This window comes from Zootoca vivipara, chromosome 13 (assembly GCF_965207765.1).
Source record: "Zootoca vivipara chromosome 13, rZooViv2.hap1.1, whole genome shotgun sequence".
In the NCBI taxonomy this organism is placed as follows: domain Eukaryota; kingdom Metazoa; phylum Chordata; class Lepidosauria; order Squamata; family Lacertidae; genus Zootoca; species Zootoca vivipara.
Window position 1 is genome coordinate 40647708 of NC_142596.1, and position 16990 is coordinate 40664697.

General features: G+C 47.4%; 1 protein-coding gene across 1 annotated transcript in view; it reads left to right on the forward strand.

The window, feature by feature from the left end:
- Positions 1-16990, forward strand: part of REXO5 (RNA exonuclease 5) — a 33857-nt gene that overhangs the window by 395 nt on the left and 16472 nt on the right. The window contains exons 2-9 of the mRNA XM_035130497.3: positions 2075-2269; positions 3255-3376; positions 6151-6277; positions 10644-10731; positions 12727-12834; positions 13910-13998; positions 15153-15268; positions 16063-16201. Coding sequence (XP_034986388.3) covers positions 2126-2269; positions 3255-3376; positions 6151-6277; positions 10644-10731; positions 12727-12834; positions 13910-13998; positions 15153-15268; positions 16063-16201 — 933 coding nt within the window. The 5' untranslated portion in view covers positions 2075-2125. The remainder of the gene's footprint in view (positions 1-2074; positions 2270-3254; positions 3377-6150; positions 6278-10643; positions 10732-12726; positions 12835-13909; positions 13999-15152; positions 15269-16062; positions 16202-16990) is intronic.

The following is a 16990-nucleotide window of genomic DNA, read 5'->3' on the forward strand; positions in this document are numbered from 1 at the left end:
AAACGCACGTGGCTGCAGGTCTCCCAGCGGTCTACTCTGAGTAGTGCTAACATTGTCTCTATAACCTGCAGTCTTGAGTCTCCTCACCATTATTGCACATGCTCCATGCTATTTAGGCTGCCATGCACACCATATGCTTAATCCTGGGACCTGTAGTTTGTTATGGGTGCTTGGAATTGCACACTACGGTTCCCACGATTGGAGTGGGGGGCGAGGAGAGGGAATCTATTTTAATTGTATGGCGTGTATTACGGCCTTTTCACGACACAATATTTATTTACTCCCTTTATTATTACCGGTATTACCGTATACATGTAACATAATAATACTCGCAACATAATGATACCCTCGTTCCATATTGATAATTTTACTATTGATACCCCACACAGCTTACTGGGTGGCCCCAGCCACTTTGGGCAGCCTTCAACACATATAAAACATTTTAAAAAACATTTAAAAAACCCACTTCCCTATACAGGGAGCTATACATGGCTTGGGGGTTGTATAACTCTATACCTCCCAACATTTCTCCATTGAAAATAGGGACATCCTATCATACCCTCCAATATTTTTCTAATGAAAATAGGGACATCCTAAGGAAAAGCGGGACATTCCAGGATCACATCAGAAACCAGGACAGCTTCTCTAAACCAGGGACGTCCCTGGAAAAACTGTAGACACTTGGAGGGTCTGGCCTGTTGCTATGTGCTTGGCTCCACCAGAAGTATGTTTGTTCCATAATGGTGTCCCCTTCAGTTGTGTATTGGATCTAGAATAACACGACAATCCTAACCATGTCTCCTCAGAAGTGTGCCCTCTTGAAGTCAATGGGGTTTCCTCCCAGGTAAGTGGGATTATATTTGCAGCCTAGGTAAAGTGAGCTTTTGTCCTGTTGAAATCATTAATATGAGTGTTCTAAAAGGGGAGCAGGGCCTGCAACAGCAGTGTGGGGTGCTTCTGTTTCCAGGACACCCCATTTCATTGCCCCTTATTGAAGGCAATGGAGAAGTTGAAGACACCGAACTCCCCACTGCTTTCAGTGTGGTATAGGTTGCAATCATTGGCACACCTCCTAGAGAGTAAGCCTCATTAAGTTCAACAGGACTTCTGAGTGCACAAAGGTAAAACATAGAACAAACGTATCCTGTCTTGTGACTATAAATAACTTAGCTGGGTGGAACCATTGTGTAAATGCTCCCAGTTATTATTATTTATTAAATTTGTATCCGGCCCTCCATGCATAGATCTCAATGCAGCTCACAACACAAAAATACGAGATAAGAAAACACACAAAAAAACAAGAGAACGAAAACAAAACAGTAGCCCCTACTCCCTCCCACAACACAGTTGCACCATGCTGAAACCCATTTCAAATGTGGCAGAACATTGTCCTGGTTTCCTCCCGAAACAACCAAACTTGTAAATAAGAAAGATGTCTTTATTCAGACAGCTAGCGGTACAGCCTCAGGAGCTGATACAGGACTCAGGAGTTCAAGAGCAGGGCAAGAAGTTCAGAACCGTACAGAAGCAACGAAGATGTCACAACAAGTTTCCCCACCCCTCCCACCAAGCTTTTAAAGCTGAGGCGTGGTGTGCTCACTCAGGAGACACTCTTGCCTTGCGGGGATGTTGAGATTGTGTGTGGTCTGGTGGGGTGGGTGGGTCTGCTTCCATCTGTGAAGGCAGCTCCAGAGTCTAGGTGACAAGCACCTTCCTGATCAGTTGCCACTTCTTGTCAGCCACAACCCCCTCGGCAGATCAAAACCAAATGCAACCTCCATGGAGGCTTTCTGTTCCACATGTGGGTCGGAGGGGAGAGCTCACATCCCTGCTTCCTCTTCCAAAGCAACGGTAGTTGAGTGAAAAGAGGAGATTTGCCTGCCTCAAACCCAGGTTCCCACAATCCACCCCACCACGCCATTTCCTCCTCTTCTGTCTGTGCCTGCCAAGGGATGCCAAATCGTGTTTCTGGGTTTGTTATATTAATAATAATAATAATAATAATAATAATAATATTTTGTTCAACTTAAATCTGTTTCCAGCTATTTTATTTCCTGCTTCTTCTTTTTGGCAGATACAACACTCATACCCCCAAGGAGAAAAAAAAAAACCCAACCCCATACTGATGGACCAAATGGATGCAGCAACCCACGTCATGAAAAAGAAAAGGCCCCGTGAAGAAGATAATGAAAAGACAGAGAAGGTTAAAAAGAGAAGGAAGGTTGATGAAAGCAATGTTTGCCAAAACCAGCAGAAAGCTAAAAGTGATGTAAGTGTTCCTGCTATTGCAGGAGATCTGCTATCAGTTCTGTGGATGAGTGTATGAGCCCCTCAGTCTCCAATCTCAGCAAAAAGTAACAATAAGTTGTGTACTAGAGTAGACCCATTGGAAATAATGCCCCAACGTTAGTCAAACCTATTAATTTCAGTGAGTTTACTCTGAATGGGACTAGATACATCCCAGTGCTTTTTTTACCAGCTTTGACTGTTGCCCTGGCTACAGCCATTTCTGGACCAGAGTAGCCTGACTATAGTTTTCAGGGTGCTGGTCACCTCCATATTGGATTACTGCAATACACTCTTTGCAGGGCTTCCCCTGAAGTTGTCCCGGAAACTACAGCTAGTACAAAATGCAGCAGCCTGAATGCTCACTGGGGCAAAATCCAGGAGAGCTCTTGTAAGAGGCCAGACTTGATCAAAAGTGGGCATCGTTATAAAGACAGATCACCTCCAGGCCATGTTTGCGTGAAGCCAGTGTGTTCTTCCTTGAATTCTGCAAAATTGTGCTCAAGCCTCTGGCCCTCATGAAATCAAGAAAAGATTGAAAGCACTTTGTGGGTCAACTTTTAAAATCTTGGAAACCGAAAGGTAGGAAAGCAGGGAGCCAGGTTTCCCCAAGTTCCCCCACCATTTCTAACCCTGCAAGGTCGTTTTTGAGAGGATGACTCATGTGTTTTTTCACAGTCAGGGTTGTTAACTTCCCAGCGGAGGATTTTTGCAAATGGCACGTCCAACTGCAGTCGCCTGGCATTTGCTGTGTTTATGTAAATAGCTTCCAAGTGATGTCAAGTTATGCATAATCAAAATACTGTATGCTCACTCTGTCTTCCCTGCTCGCTCATTTATTTTCTCTGTGCCCTTTTTGCAAGAGACGAGTCGTCCCCTTCTGGAATCCATTCAGTGGCAGCTCAGACACTTCAACGCTTTCTGCCTTTGTAAACAATCCTTGAGCACGGTTCTCTTGTTCTTTTCAGGAGAAGCAGCCCCGCTTGTCTGCCAAAGTGTTTGGAGAAGACTCTGAAATCAGCTACAACCAACTGTACAGATTCCTCAAGTATTCTGCTTTGGGGAAACGCCACGGTGCAGCTCATCCCAGGTAGTCCCTTGTCCCCTTCCAGGTGTTGATGGGCTGCCAACTCCCAAGCTCTCATTGAGGTTGAGAGCTGGAGTTCAGCAACATCCTGGCAGACTGAAGGCTGCCCATCCCTGCTGTATGTTCAGTCTAGGAGTCCATCCTACATGCTCCAACAGGAATAGATATCACTAAAGGCCATCACCTAATGCCGTTCTCATGTGGATGTGCTGTAAACCATTCACCTTTGACTCCTCCATTAGCCTGTGTCAAGTTTCTGGCACCAACATAGATCCCATCAGCACCATGCATTTAAAACACATGGCTTCCTCCAAAGAATCCTGGGAACTGTAGTTTGCTCCTCGCAGAACTGCAATTGCCAGGATACACAGTTCCCGGGGATCTTTGGGGGGAAATAATGTATTTTCATTGCGTATTGTGGATGTGAATTTAGTCCAGGGAAGGCTTCGGTTCAGATCCCCTCCTGGCTGCATCAGAACCCCAGGATGGCCCTGCAGGATCAGGCCCATCTAGTCCAGTGGGGATATTGATTTCCTTTGTTTTGTTGAACAGATGGATTGATTTGCTTGATTTATTACAGTTTCATTCAAGAATCCCAAGGAGGATTACAAACAATAAATAATAAGAACATGGTTGAACATAATGAATGCAGCATAAATCATATGGGATAATTAATGGCATTAAGGGGAAAGTAGCAAAATTTCTGAGAAATGCCACATCACTATAAGACTCGAGAGGCACTTTTTAACCTCAGTTTTATCTTAAAGCATCTCCTTTTATGAAGAGATGCCAATTGTACGCTTTGACTTATATACTTCTGCATCCTGTGCATGCCAGTAAGTGAGATTGATGGAGAACATCACAAATGCAGCTTGAATCATCTAGAACAAGTAACAAATCACCAGTGAAACAATTGCAGTCTATAAAACACTGTTAACAAAGCAGCAACTAAAAAATAAGCGGGACGCTACAATTAAAGCAGAAGTCGTGTTATGCGATCAACAAATCAGTACAGCATTTATAAACTAGGAAGCAGCAGCAGACAGACACCATGCCTCAGACTGCTTTTCCAAGTTCCTTGCCTTTCAAAAACAGCTTTGCCATGCCCTATTGGGAGGGTATATTGTGAGGGGTGTGGTCAGGAGAGAGTCCTGGGGGCCTGGTAGAAATACCTGGGGGCCGCATTCAGCGCCTGAGCCTTACATTCCCCAGCGGTTCTGCAGGCCTTCCCTGCTCTGAATGCACATTCTCCTTCCTCCTTAACTATGCTCAAGAGGGGCACAGCATGCGTTCTTAGCATGCAGAAAGTTCCTGGTTCGGTTCTTGGCATTACCTCTCTCTCTCTCTCTCTCTCTCTCTCTCTCTCTCTCTCTCTCTCTCTCTCTCTCTCTCTCTCTCTCTACAAAAAAAAAGGCTCACATAGCAGGTGATAGGAAAATCTCTTTGACTGAGAACTGGAGAACTTGTGCCAGTCAAAGTAAAGGGCGTTGGACTAAAGAGGCATAAAGAACATATAAGACATTATTTCTTTCTGAAGGAGTGTCTCCACCCCCATTGTTAAACCCGGACACTGAGATCCAGCACCAAGGGCCTTCTGGTGGTTCCCTCGCTGCGGGAAGCCAAATTAACCAGGCAGAGGGCCTTCTCGGTAGTGGCACCCGCCCTGTGGAACGCCCTCCCACCAGATGTCAAAGAGAACAATAACTACCAGACTTTTAGAAGACATCTGAAGGCAGCCCTGTTTAAGGAAGCTTTTAATGTTTGGATTACTGTATTTTAATAATAATAATAAATAAATATTTTTTATTTATACCCCACCCTCCCCAGTCAAAACCGGGCTCAGGGCGGCTAACACCAGTAAAAATTACAATAAAACGTAAAAGAAAGAAAAACAATTAATTAAAATACAGGTTAAAATACAATTTAAATTTTTAAATGCAGCCTCATTTTAAAGTAGCCCAAATCAAAACCATAAGGGAGGAAAACATAGGGGTCAGACTGAGTCCAGCCCAAATGCCAGGCGGAACAGCTCCGTCTTGCAGGCCCTGCGGAAAGTTGTCAAATCCCGCAGGGCCCTGGTCTCCTAATACTTTGTTGGAAGCCGCCCAGAGTAGCTGGGGAAACCCAGCCAGATGGGTGGGGTACAAATAATAAATTATTATTATTATTATTATTATTATTATTATTATTATTATTATTAAGTTATGTGTCCCAGTGCTGCATCAACAGCAACATTGATCAGGACTGGAAACCAGGTCCTTGTCCCTAAAATACCCAGGACCAAGGAACCCGCCTTATCCTGAAACACAACGCAAGAAGGGCCAGTGGCCCATCTAGTCCAGCCTCCTGTTGTCACATTGGCCAACCAGATGCCTATGAGAAGCCCACAAGCAGACCACGATCACAGGATGATCTAGCACAGGCACCCCCAAACTTCGGCCCTCCAGATGTTTTGGACTACAATTCCCATCTTCCCCGACCACTGGTCCTGTTGGTTAGGGATCATGGGAGTTGTAGGCCAAAACATTTGGAGGGCCGCAGTTTGGGGATGCCTGATCTAGCAAGCTTAGTATGGTCCACACTGACCCTCCAGGGTTTCGAGATGCCTGGGGATTTGAACCTGGGACCTTCTGCATGCAAAGCAGATGCTCTGCCACTGAGCTGCAGACCTTGCCTCCCCGATTACCTTGCTTTCTTGCCGCCCACCCAGAGAAAGGCAGGGGGCTCACCGGAGTGCTAATGGCTTTCCCTCCCCCCCCCCCTGCTTTGTGGTGCAGCTGGTGCCGTGTTCATCACCGGAGGCGTCTGGCTGGCATAGTGGTGGTGGTCCTGGGGGACGTCGGTCAACTCCACTTCGACCGCTTCTACCTGCAGTTCAAGCACCTCCGGAAGAGATTCAGACATGTAAGTTCGCCAGGCGTAATCCTTGAGGCATCTGGGCAAGCTCCTATAATCGGGATGGAGCTCTTCAAGTTCCAGAGGGCAGCAAACTAGGGATGGCAAACCTCAGTTCTGTGGGCCAAATGTGCCCCCCCCTTGACCTTTCTGTTTGGCTCCTGGACATGCCCCTTATCAGCTTTGCTTTGTACCCTCTTTGGATTGTTTTTGCCTGGCTGGAATGAGTCCCTATATCTCCATCCGTCCATATTGCACACTTGGATAGAGGGGGAGTGCGTATGTTTCAGTTTGTGTAAAATTCGCATCCATTGCACCGCCCACTTTCCCCTCTGGCTCTGCCCCCTCAACCCCCTAGAACAGGGGTCAGCAAACTTTTTTCAGCAGGGGGCCGGTCCACTGTCCGTCAGACCTTGTGGGGGGCCGGACTATATTTTGTAAAAATAATAATGAATGAATTCCTATGCCCCACAAATAACTCAGAGATGCATTTTAAATAAAAGGACACATTCTACTCATGTAAAAAACACCAGGCAGGTCCCACAAATATCCCAAAGATGCATTTTAAATAAAAGGACACATTCTACTCATGTAAAAACATGCTGATTCCCGGACCATCCGCAAGCCGGATTTAGAAGGCGATTGGACCGCATCCAGCCCCCGGGCCTTATGGGGATCCCTGCCCTAGAAGTCTGTTGAGAAGGGAGAGTTACCTTCAGGCCAGAGAAACTTCCCCACCTCTGCTGCAAACCTTTTTCCAGGCTGGCAGGTTTCGTTGCCTGATTTGCAGAAATGAAATAAAGTGACGAAATGGACATGCTATTCTCCCTTGCTCTTCCCCCACTCTCTGGCCACAATCTGTGGCCTCTCAAGAGGGCACCAGATGTTATTGTTATTGCTATTTTCATTTGTACTCCGTCCATCTGACTGGGTTACCCCAGCCACTCTGGGTGGCTTCCAACGTATATAAAAACATAATTAAACATTGAAAATCTTCCCTATGCACTCTCCCCAAGAACTTCGTCTCCCAAGTCTTGGCACACGGGGCTCCAAAATCTAGCTGCGAATATGCGTTCGCGAGATGTGCTTTTCTTAACACAAACGGTACATTCTGTCTTTTGAAAGAGACAACTGTTTTCCACGCAGAATAGAGTCTGCTTTAATGTGCTCAATTTCTTTTCTTTTTCTTTTTGGTTTTCCTTATAAGTCTCCTCTGAACAGGATGCTTTGAATGAGTAAACTTTGCCCAAGTTGTGGGGGGGGGGGTTGTGTGTTTTTTGGGCGGTGGGTGGATGTTGGGGGGGGGGTTTCCAGTGGCAAGGAAACACATGTCTTTAATTGAGAGCAAATTCAAGACTTTCCAGGAATATGCAGCCGCCAGTCCTTGCCAGCTAGACAAAGACTGAGCTTTCTCTGGCTCCTGCCTGGAAGCCGAGGTCATTAATACGATAACGACACAAAAGAGGCCCGTTTTAGTCACTCCCATTTCCCTGAAAATGTTATTTGTCCCCCTGTGCAGTCTTCTCCACCATTAAAGCAACAATCACAGGCTCAAGAGTGAGGCAGTTTAAAAATGGCTGTATACTACTGCGTTTGGACTATACTAGACTATGACCTGACTCCCAGGATGTCAATATTTAGTCTTGCCATCTCATTTTTGACGTGCTATGGTCCATGGCGTGCTATGGTCCATGGGGTCACGAACAGTCGGACACGACTAAACGACTTAACAACAACAACAACAACAACAACAACAAACTATGACCTGGGAGATGAGTATTCAGAAAGATGGTGGTTCTATCACCACTGTTGGAGGGAGTATATTTCTGAATACCAGTGACTGGTAATCAGTCACAAGCAAGGGCTGTTGCTCTCGGATTCAAGATTCCCACGTGCATCTGGTTGGCGACTGCGAGGACAGGTTTCTAAGCTAGCTGGACATTTGGCCTGAGCTCTTCTTACAAGACCAGGTTTCAAACCCTTACTTGGCCAGAAAGCTCACAGGGTCAGCCTAACAACCTACCTCACATGGTTGCTGTGAGGAATAAAAAAAAGGGAGGGGAGGCAAACCCCGAAGGGGGAAGTAGAATGGAGTATCCTAGGCATGGGCACGGCTGGCTGTCCGGAGCGCTGAGAAAAGGAGCCCTAGTCGGCACTGCAACATTTTATTGCAGACCCCGCTTGTTTTCTGCCTATTAATAGGGGTCTGTTTATGCAGTGCGTCTGTTGCACATGCCTTTGGAAAGCGTTTGGGAGATTCAGCTAGCGGGGAGGTGAAACTCAAAAAGACAAAAGACCCGTATCAATCGGTGGACCCTCTTATCACGGGGAGAGAGGGAATCACTTGACTCATTTGCTCGATGTTTTGATGAAATTAAAAGTCCTTCCAAATGATATATATGTTTAAACCAAGAATAGCCCTGTTCAGTTAGGCTAAATCTCTGTCACATGGAAGAGGGAGCAAGCTTGTTTTCTCCTGCTCTGGAGGGTGGGACCTGAACCAATGGCTTCAAGTTACCAGAAAGGAAATTCCGACTAAATATCAGGAAGAAATTTCAGACAGTAAGAACTGTTTGATAGTGGACAGACTCCCTTGTTGTGGGGGAGGAAGGGAAAGGAGATTGTTAGCCGCTTTGAGACTCCTTAAGGGGAGTGAAAGTCGGGATATCAAGTCCAAACTCTTCTTCTTCTTCCCTGGGAAGGCGGTACACTCTCCTTCCTTGGGGGGTTTTAAGCAGAAGTTGGATGGCCATTTGCCATGGCTGCTTTAGTTGAGATTCCTGCATTGCAGCGGGTTGGACTAGATGGCCCTTGGTATCCCTTCCAACTCGACAATTCTGTGATTCTAGTCTAGCATCCTGTTCTCACAGCAACCAACCAGAAGCCTGCAAGCAGGACCTGGGCACTACTGCATGTTTGATCAAAAGGGAAATCCTGTGATTTTTCAGCTTTGGCCTTTCCTGGTTAGGCATCCACTTCTGGGCCATTAAACTACTTTTCGTTTTCAGGCTCTGTTATTTCCAGAACTATCAACCTCAGAAATTTTGGACTTGGGCCACACTCTTGAAATCCGAGTGTGTTGGGGGGGGGGTAAATCTACCACACCGCTTTCCTTAGCCTGTGGGACCCCCTAAGACATGGATAGGCAAACTAAAGCCCACGCGCCAGATCAGGCCCAATTGCCTTCTGGATCCAGCCCGCAGACGGTCTGGGAATCGCCATGTGGATTGCCAGCACGCACATTCTTTCCCTCTCCCTCACATGGCAGCGGCGGCGGTGGCGCCTCCTCCCTCCCTCCTCCTGGCTTCTCCCTGCCCTGCCTAGAGGAGGAAGGGGGCTGGGTTTTGTTGGTCCCAGCAGCAACAACGCTCGAGTGGCCGCCATTTTAAGCAGCCCCTCTCCAGAGCCCTTTCGCGCGCCTCTCATCGTCCCTCCAATGCCACCAGCCCCTGCCACTCGCAAGACACAGGTAAGCAGCCACCGGGTCTCACGGTGCTCTTGCATTATTCCCCCCCCCCCAAAAATAGTCTGGTCCCCCAACAGGTCTGAGGGACAGTGGACCGGTCCCCTGCTGAAAACGTTTGCTGACCCCTGCCCCAAGACATCAAGCAGAAAAGAAAAATATTTGTTTTTGTGGGATTGGCACATGGCTTCCGTAGCAGCCCCTTAATTACTTGGCCTGATCTTTTGATCAGTTGTATGTTTTGGCACCTTCTCTGTCCGAAGATTCGGGAACTTACGTAGCTGCTATTCATTCATGTTGAATTTATTTGTATGCAGGGTTTCTGGACCCGACCCAACACTAGGAGTCGGTGAAATGTATTTTTAATTACTGGGGTACCAGAGGAACAAAACAAAACCCCACCCAAGTTTTTCCTTTTGGTTTTGTTTAAGCTTCCCTGCTTTTCCAGCTGCCGTCTGTGTCTCTGCCATATGTGTCTCCTTCGTTTGTTTTTAAAGTTACCTGCTGTTATTTTCCATGTCATTTTGAACTCCACTCAGCCATGGAGCTCACTGGGTGACCGGGGGGGGGGCAGGGCAGTCCCTGCTTTTCTCAGCCTCTCCTACCTCACAGGGTTGTTGTGAGGATAAAATGGGGAGTGAGGAGATCAATGCCGCCACCTTGAGCTTCTTGAAGCAGAAGCCGGCCTCTAAATGTAATTAACAAAAAAAAAGCTGCCTTTGTTGCACTTTGTACATTTCCTTGGGGTGTGTTTTGGAAGGCGTTAAATAAGCAAGCAAATGGTGATCATTGGAGTTGTAGTGAGTTACAGGTTCTCGCATTCCTGCATACAAGACAAATCTCGCTGCGACGCACATGTTTCTCTGCGTTTTCAACTCTTTGGTTCGGCATGTCCTCTGTGTCTTCCAACAGCGCTTCTCTCTGCCCCCTGTCTCTGATGACTTTATGAAAGAACTTTGCGGCTCGGGAATAAATGACGCTCCGCAGATCAGCAGGCAAGGTATTGAGTATCATTTGTGTGTTTACTCGAACCCCGGTTGGTTAAAATCCCTTGCTATTCCAGATTGGCCTGTGTGGCTCTCTTGTGAATCTGACCTGGCGTCAGTCAAACACATGGTACAGCTCTGCCCAAATAGTTCAGTCCTGAAAGCACAGCACTGGCTGCTCGTGAGTCTCTGGGCCAAATTCGAGCTGTTGGCACTTGCATATAAAAAGCCTTAAATGGCTTAGGGCCCAAAAGAGTGACACAGGTTTTCTGCCTGACAGAAACGAACACCAACTGATGCACCTGAGCCTGCCACAGATTCTCACCATACAGCTCAGGATTCCCTGCCATAGAATCGTAGAGTTGGAAGGGACCATGGGGGTCATCTAGGCCAACCCTCTGCAATGCAGAAATATTTTCTCCAACGTGAGGACTGAACCCTTGACCCTGAGATTAAGAGTCTCGTGCTATAATCATAATAATGATAATAATTTATTATTTATACCCTGATCATCTGGCTGGGTTTCCCCAGCCACTCTGGGCGGCTTCCAACAGAGAAATGAACTAAAATTATCTATTAAACATTAAAAGCCTCCCTAAACAGGGCTGCCTTCAGATGTCTTCTAAAAATCTGGTAGCTGTTCTTCTCTTTGACATCTGATGGGAGGGCGTTCCACAGGGAAGGCGCCACTACTGAGAAGGCCCTCTGCCTGGTTCACTGCAACTTGGCTTCTCGCAACGAGGGAACCGCCAGAAGGCCCTCAGTACTGGACCTCAGTGTCCGGGCAGAACGATGGGGGTGGAGACGCTCCTTCAGGTATACCGGACCGAGGCCATTTAGGGCTTTAAAGGTCAGCACCAACACTTTGAACAGTGCTCGGAAACGTACTGGGAGCCAATGTAGATCTATTAACAACGGAACTACCCCAGAGATGTTTCAGTGTGCAGCCATAGGCCACAGGAAGGAGAAGTAGCGACCCACCCAACAGAGGAGCCAGAAACCAATAGTTTCCATCTGTGGCTGCCTGCTCCTCTCCTCTACACCGTCAGGGTTCATGCAAGGTGCCTAACAAAGGCAGAAATTCAACAGGTGAGGTATTCCGTCATTGCCTCTCCACCTGCATGAGACCTGCTTCTGCTAGATTTTGAAGACTTTCCTGTTTTTGTCCTCTGTTAAGAAAGAGATAGGGACCCAGGTGGCACTTTGGGTCAAACCACAGAGCCTAGGGCTTGCCGATCAGAAGGTCGGCGGTTCAAATTCCTGAGACGGGGTGAGCTCCCGTTGCTTGGTCCCAGCTCCTGCCAACCTAGCAGTTCGAAAGCACGTCAAAATGCAAGTAGATAAATAGGAACCGCTACAGCGGGAAGGTAAACGGCGTTTCCATGTGCTGCTCCGGTTTGCCAGAAGCGGCTTTGCCATGCTGGCCACATGACCTGGAAGCTACACGCCGGCTCCCTCGGCCAATAATGCGAGATGAGCGCGCAACCCCAGAGTCGGTCACGACTGGACCTAATGGTCAGGGGTCCCTTTACCTTTAAGAAAGAGATAAGTTGCCTTTTTATTTTATTTTAACACCTTACACAAAAGCTGCAGTTAATTTATTTTGGATTTTTAAAAACAAAACAAAAAACCAACAACTTTAGATTAGAATTTTAACTGAGGCTGCAATTCTCAGCAGACCCACTTGGATGAAATGTGCATGACTTGACATACTTGCAGTGTTGAGAACAGGGAATATTTTAATGCAACGTATGGAAATGCAAAACCTGGTGGCATGGAGTGCTCCTGTTCGGAATTCCAGCCAGCCATGCTCTTTTCAGGGCTCTCCATTCCATTCCCCCAGTTTTACACACACAAACACCTGCCAGTCAGCATTCTGTGTCCAATCAACACACCTGGTCCTAATTGGGTTGTCTTGCAATTCCACCCCCCCACCCCTGAGGTTTATATTCTGCAAACTGTCTGGCTCCCACAACCCTGCTGACCCTTCCCTTTGTTCTGTGTTTCAGTGACGAGGGAAGATCCCATAATTCAGAAATATGGAGAAGAGGGCCATGGGCTCTCCAGGTATGTCCTTACTGCGGAGGAGATGCGTCTCCATGATTACCCCTTGGAAGGTAAGCTCCTGTTATTGGGGAAACAGAAACACACATTTGTGATTACAGTTAATTTGCAGATTATTTGAAAAGCGGGGGGGGGGGTGCTGTGGTTCGGTGGTGGAGCACATGTAGAGTTATTTTCTCTGTAGTTAATTTCTCTTTTAACTATTCAGCATCACCAATGGAATAAAATGAGGGTAGCTCGAGAAGGAGGTTCAGGTCAGACCCCATGGCAAACCGTTGCTTCCTTGCTAGCTGCTGTTTAGAACCCATACTGTTGTTAAAAAGCCGCTTGTCTGCTTTTGTCGTCTGCCACCTCATCGCTTACTGTTCTAGTCAGTTGTGTGGTGGCAAATTCAGAAGCACAGAGTCCCTTCGTGGCAATCACAGCCACGCCTTCTCAAAGCCACGTCCCTTCCACAATCATACGATCATATTATAATTATTCAGTAATCATAATTAGGGATTCGTTGCAACAATCGGCGCAGATCTCCTTGTGCTTCCTTTCAGCCAGATCTACCCTTATCTGGGCATAAAGAAGGTAAAGGTACCCCTGACTGTTAGGTCTAGTCGCGGACGACTCTGGGGTTGTGGCGCTCATCTCACTTTACTGGCCAAGGGAGCCGACGTTTGTCCGCAGACAGTTTTTCCGGGTCATGTGGCCAGCATGACTAAGCCGCTTCTGGTAAAACCAGAGCAGGGCATGGAAACACTGTTTACCTTCCTGCCGGAGTGGTACCTATTTATCTACTTGCACTTGATGTGCTTTCGAACTGCTAGGTGGGCAGGAGAAGGGACCGAGCAACAGGAGCTCACCCCGTCTTGGGGATTCGAGCCGCCGACCTTCCGATCGGCAAGCCCTAGGCTTTGTGGTTTAGACCACAGTGCCACCCACGTCCCTCTTTCCTGGGCATACGTGTGGGCAAATGATTTTCAGAGTACTCGGGTATCTTCTTTCAGACTGAGCTAAGTTTCATTTTCCTTGGCGTTCCATCGTACGTCACAGAACTTGCGCACCATTCTCTTGAAATGGAAGCGCCAACCACACTGGCTCTTGCCATTGGAGCTGAAATACCTTCGCTCCTTTCTCTAGGCCTCAGCAACTGCAGCCATTTTGTCCGCACCCGTTGTGATGGCCCAGCGACAGACAGCAGCCCCCTCTTTGGGCTGGACTGTGAAATGGTATGTTGACATGACACTCCCTGACAAACAAAAGAAAGTGAGTGTTGTGCTTTTGTTGTGTTTCCTTGCTGAGGCTTAAACTGTGGGAGACCTTCAGCGTGAAACGTTACACTGGTTAAAGGCATGGGTGGATTAAAAAAGAGCCCTCAGTTCATAGAATTGGAAGGGACCCTGACGGTCATCTAGTCCAACCCCCAGTAATACAGGAATCTGAACTACAGCATCCCTGACAGGTGGCCATCCAACCTCTGCTTGGAACCTCCAAAGAAAGTCCACCACCTCCCGAGGGAGTCCATTCCATTGTCAAACAGCTCTTGCTGTCAGAATGTTTTTCCTGATGCTTAGCATACCTGCCAAGTTGCTGTCGGAGAAATAAGGGACCGGCCGGAAGTAGCAGACCGGAAGTAGCGCTGCTGCCATTTTGGAACTGGGCAGAGCATGCTCAGAAGTGACTTTTGATGCTGCTTTGCCCAGTTCCAAAATGGCCGCCGCGCCAGAATAAACCGGGGGGGAAACAAAAAAATCCGTTTTTTCAGCTAGGAACAGCTGGAAAAATGAAGATTTCCTGGGGAATGCGGGAGACTTGGCAGCTATGATGCTTAGTCAGAATCTCCTTTCCTGTAACTTGAATCCATTGGTTTTAAGTCCTACCCTCCGGAGCAGGAGAAAGCAAGCTTGCTCCATCTTCCACGTGACAGCCCTTTGAGATATTTGAAGATATTTGAAGATGGCTGTCATAGCTCCTCTCAGTCTCCTCTTTCTTACAAGAAGATTTAACTCTTGAGTTAAAAAGGGTTCCCCAACCCTAGGGTAGACAATATGAGATGGAGCAACGGTCTTGCCTTGGTATTAGGAAGCTTCCTAAGCCTATTACCCAAAATGAATCAGGGAATCTAACCCTGATAGGTAGGTAGGAAGCAGTAAGGGGTTGGAGGAGATTACATGACTCATATTTTCCTGTTTTGCCAAGCCTGTCCTAAAAACCTCCTCAGGAGCTCTGAGTACTCGAACCAGCCCTGTGGAGGAGACCCCTTTACATGTGGCCTTGTACTTATGGGGCAGGGGTTTGAATGTAGTGGGGAGGAAGTCAAGGCCTCAGCCTGAGCCAGTTAAGACCTTTCTTGATGTTCTTTGCTTCTCAATGTTTTCCCCAGTGCCTCACCGATAAGGGATCCGAACTCACGCGAATCTCGGTGGTGGATGCCCGTGGTCGGTGCATTATGAATGAGCTGGTCAAGCCTGAGTTACCAATAAGAAATTACCTCACGAGGTACCCTGGTCACACATTTATTCTGTGATGGAGAATGGGCAGAGAACCACCAAGCCTAGACACTACAGGGGAGTGTGTGTGTATGTATCCCACAAATCGAGAGTTAGCACGTGGGACTTAGAATTGCTTCTGTTCAGATACTCTCAGCTACCCTGTCCCTAGATGTTGCCTGACTACAGCTCCCACAAGCTGGTCAGAGATGAGGGGAATTGTACTCCAACAAGAACTGGGGATCCAAGGCTGGGAAAATCTAAGCCATCCCCCATCCCTTTTCTGTTACCCTGCTCCTCCTTCCGTGGCCACTGAGCATTTTTCAGACTTGACAGGGCTGTTTGGACGATCCTCTCCCTGCCCTTAGGGTTTTCTTTCAATGATTGTTATACTTCTGCAAAACTCCCCCCACCCACACTGTGCTCATTCAGAGACCAGCTAATATCCCCCTCTCTTTTGCCTGGGTAATGCAGATTTGGCCGCATAAGTATTGGCACTCATGGACTGATCATTAGAAATTATGTGCCCTTTCTGGACAAGCCAACATTTCCCTCCCTGGCAGTCTGAAGCAACACAGGCCGTTCTGTGACACTCCTTCTCCCTGCAAAGGCCAGGTCTGAGCTGTTCCACAGGGAAGGTGGGATTTGTCCAGGAAAAGGAAATTCGGGATGTTTCAAATCAGATTTTAAACCAAGAGGCCGGGCGAGATTCTGTGCTAAGGATTCCCACCAGAGCTTTGCCTTGGCTTGAAAATGCAGCGTTCCTTCAAGGGCTCTGACTACCCCTCCTCTTGTGTCTTGAAGTTACTCTGGCATCACGGAAGAGCTACTCCTTCCCGTCACGACAACCCTCGCTGACATCCAGGTCCGGTTGAAGAAGCTGCTGCCCCCCGACGCGGTTTTAGTGGGCCACTCTTTGAATAATGACCTTCAAGCTCTAGAAGTGAGTCTGTGAGTCTCCTTTCCTTCGACAAGTCTCACTCCTCTCAGGGCTCGGACCTCTTGCGTAAAGGGCAAGGAAATTGAATCTGCATGTTTAACCTTAGAAACACAGGGAGATATACTGAGTCAGGCTCTCTGTCCATCTAGCCGTCTTGGGGCTATTACCAAGGATTGTTATTAATGCTGGGCGATATCTGTGATCTTGATATATACCAATATGTCATGACGTCTGAAATAAGGATGGAGCTGTGTTAGAGGCATTGGCTGGCTTCACGCATTTTACCCCACATTGTGATTTTTGCATAACACATGCACACAGAGAGAGAGAGAGTGAGAGAGAGAGAGACCATGATTCACAATGTATTGCCAGGTCAAAAAGTCTGAAACCAATATCATGATGTAGACTTGAAACTGGTTTTGAAAGATATATTGCCCCTGGCTTCCGGTTCCGGTCTGCCTTAATGGAGGGAGCTCCCACGACAACGGGAGACAGCTGGAGAAGGAAAAACAAGGATGATTAAGGATAATTAATCAAGGATATACCCTATTACCCCGCTCTAGTTGTACATAACTTAACAGCTATGTTCTACCTCCATTGTTGGAGCCAGTTTGCCTCTGCATACCAGGTGCTAGGAGTTGCAGGCAGGCAGGGTGCTGTTTGTTTGTTGCACAAAATTTATACACCACTTAGAATCGTAGAGTTGGAAGGGACCCCGAGGGTCATCTAATCCAACCCCCTGCAATGCAGGAATCTCAACTAAAACATCCAAGACTTGGGAACAGCTTAAAA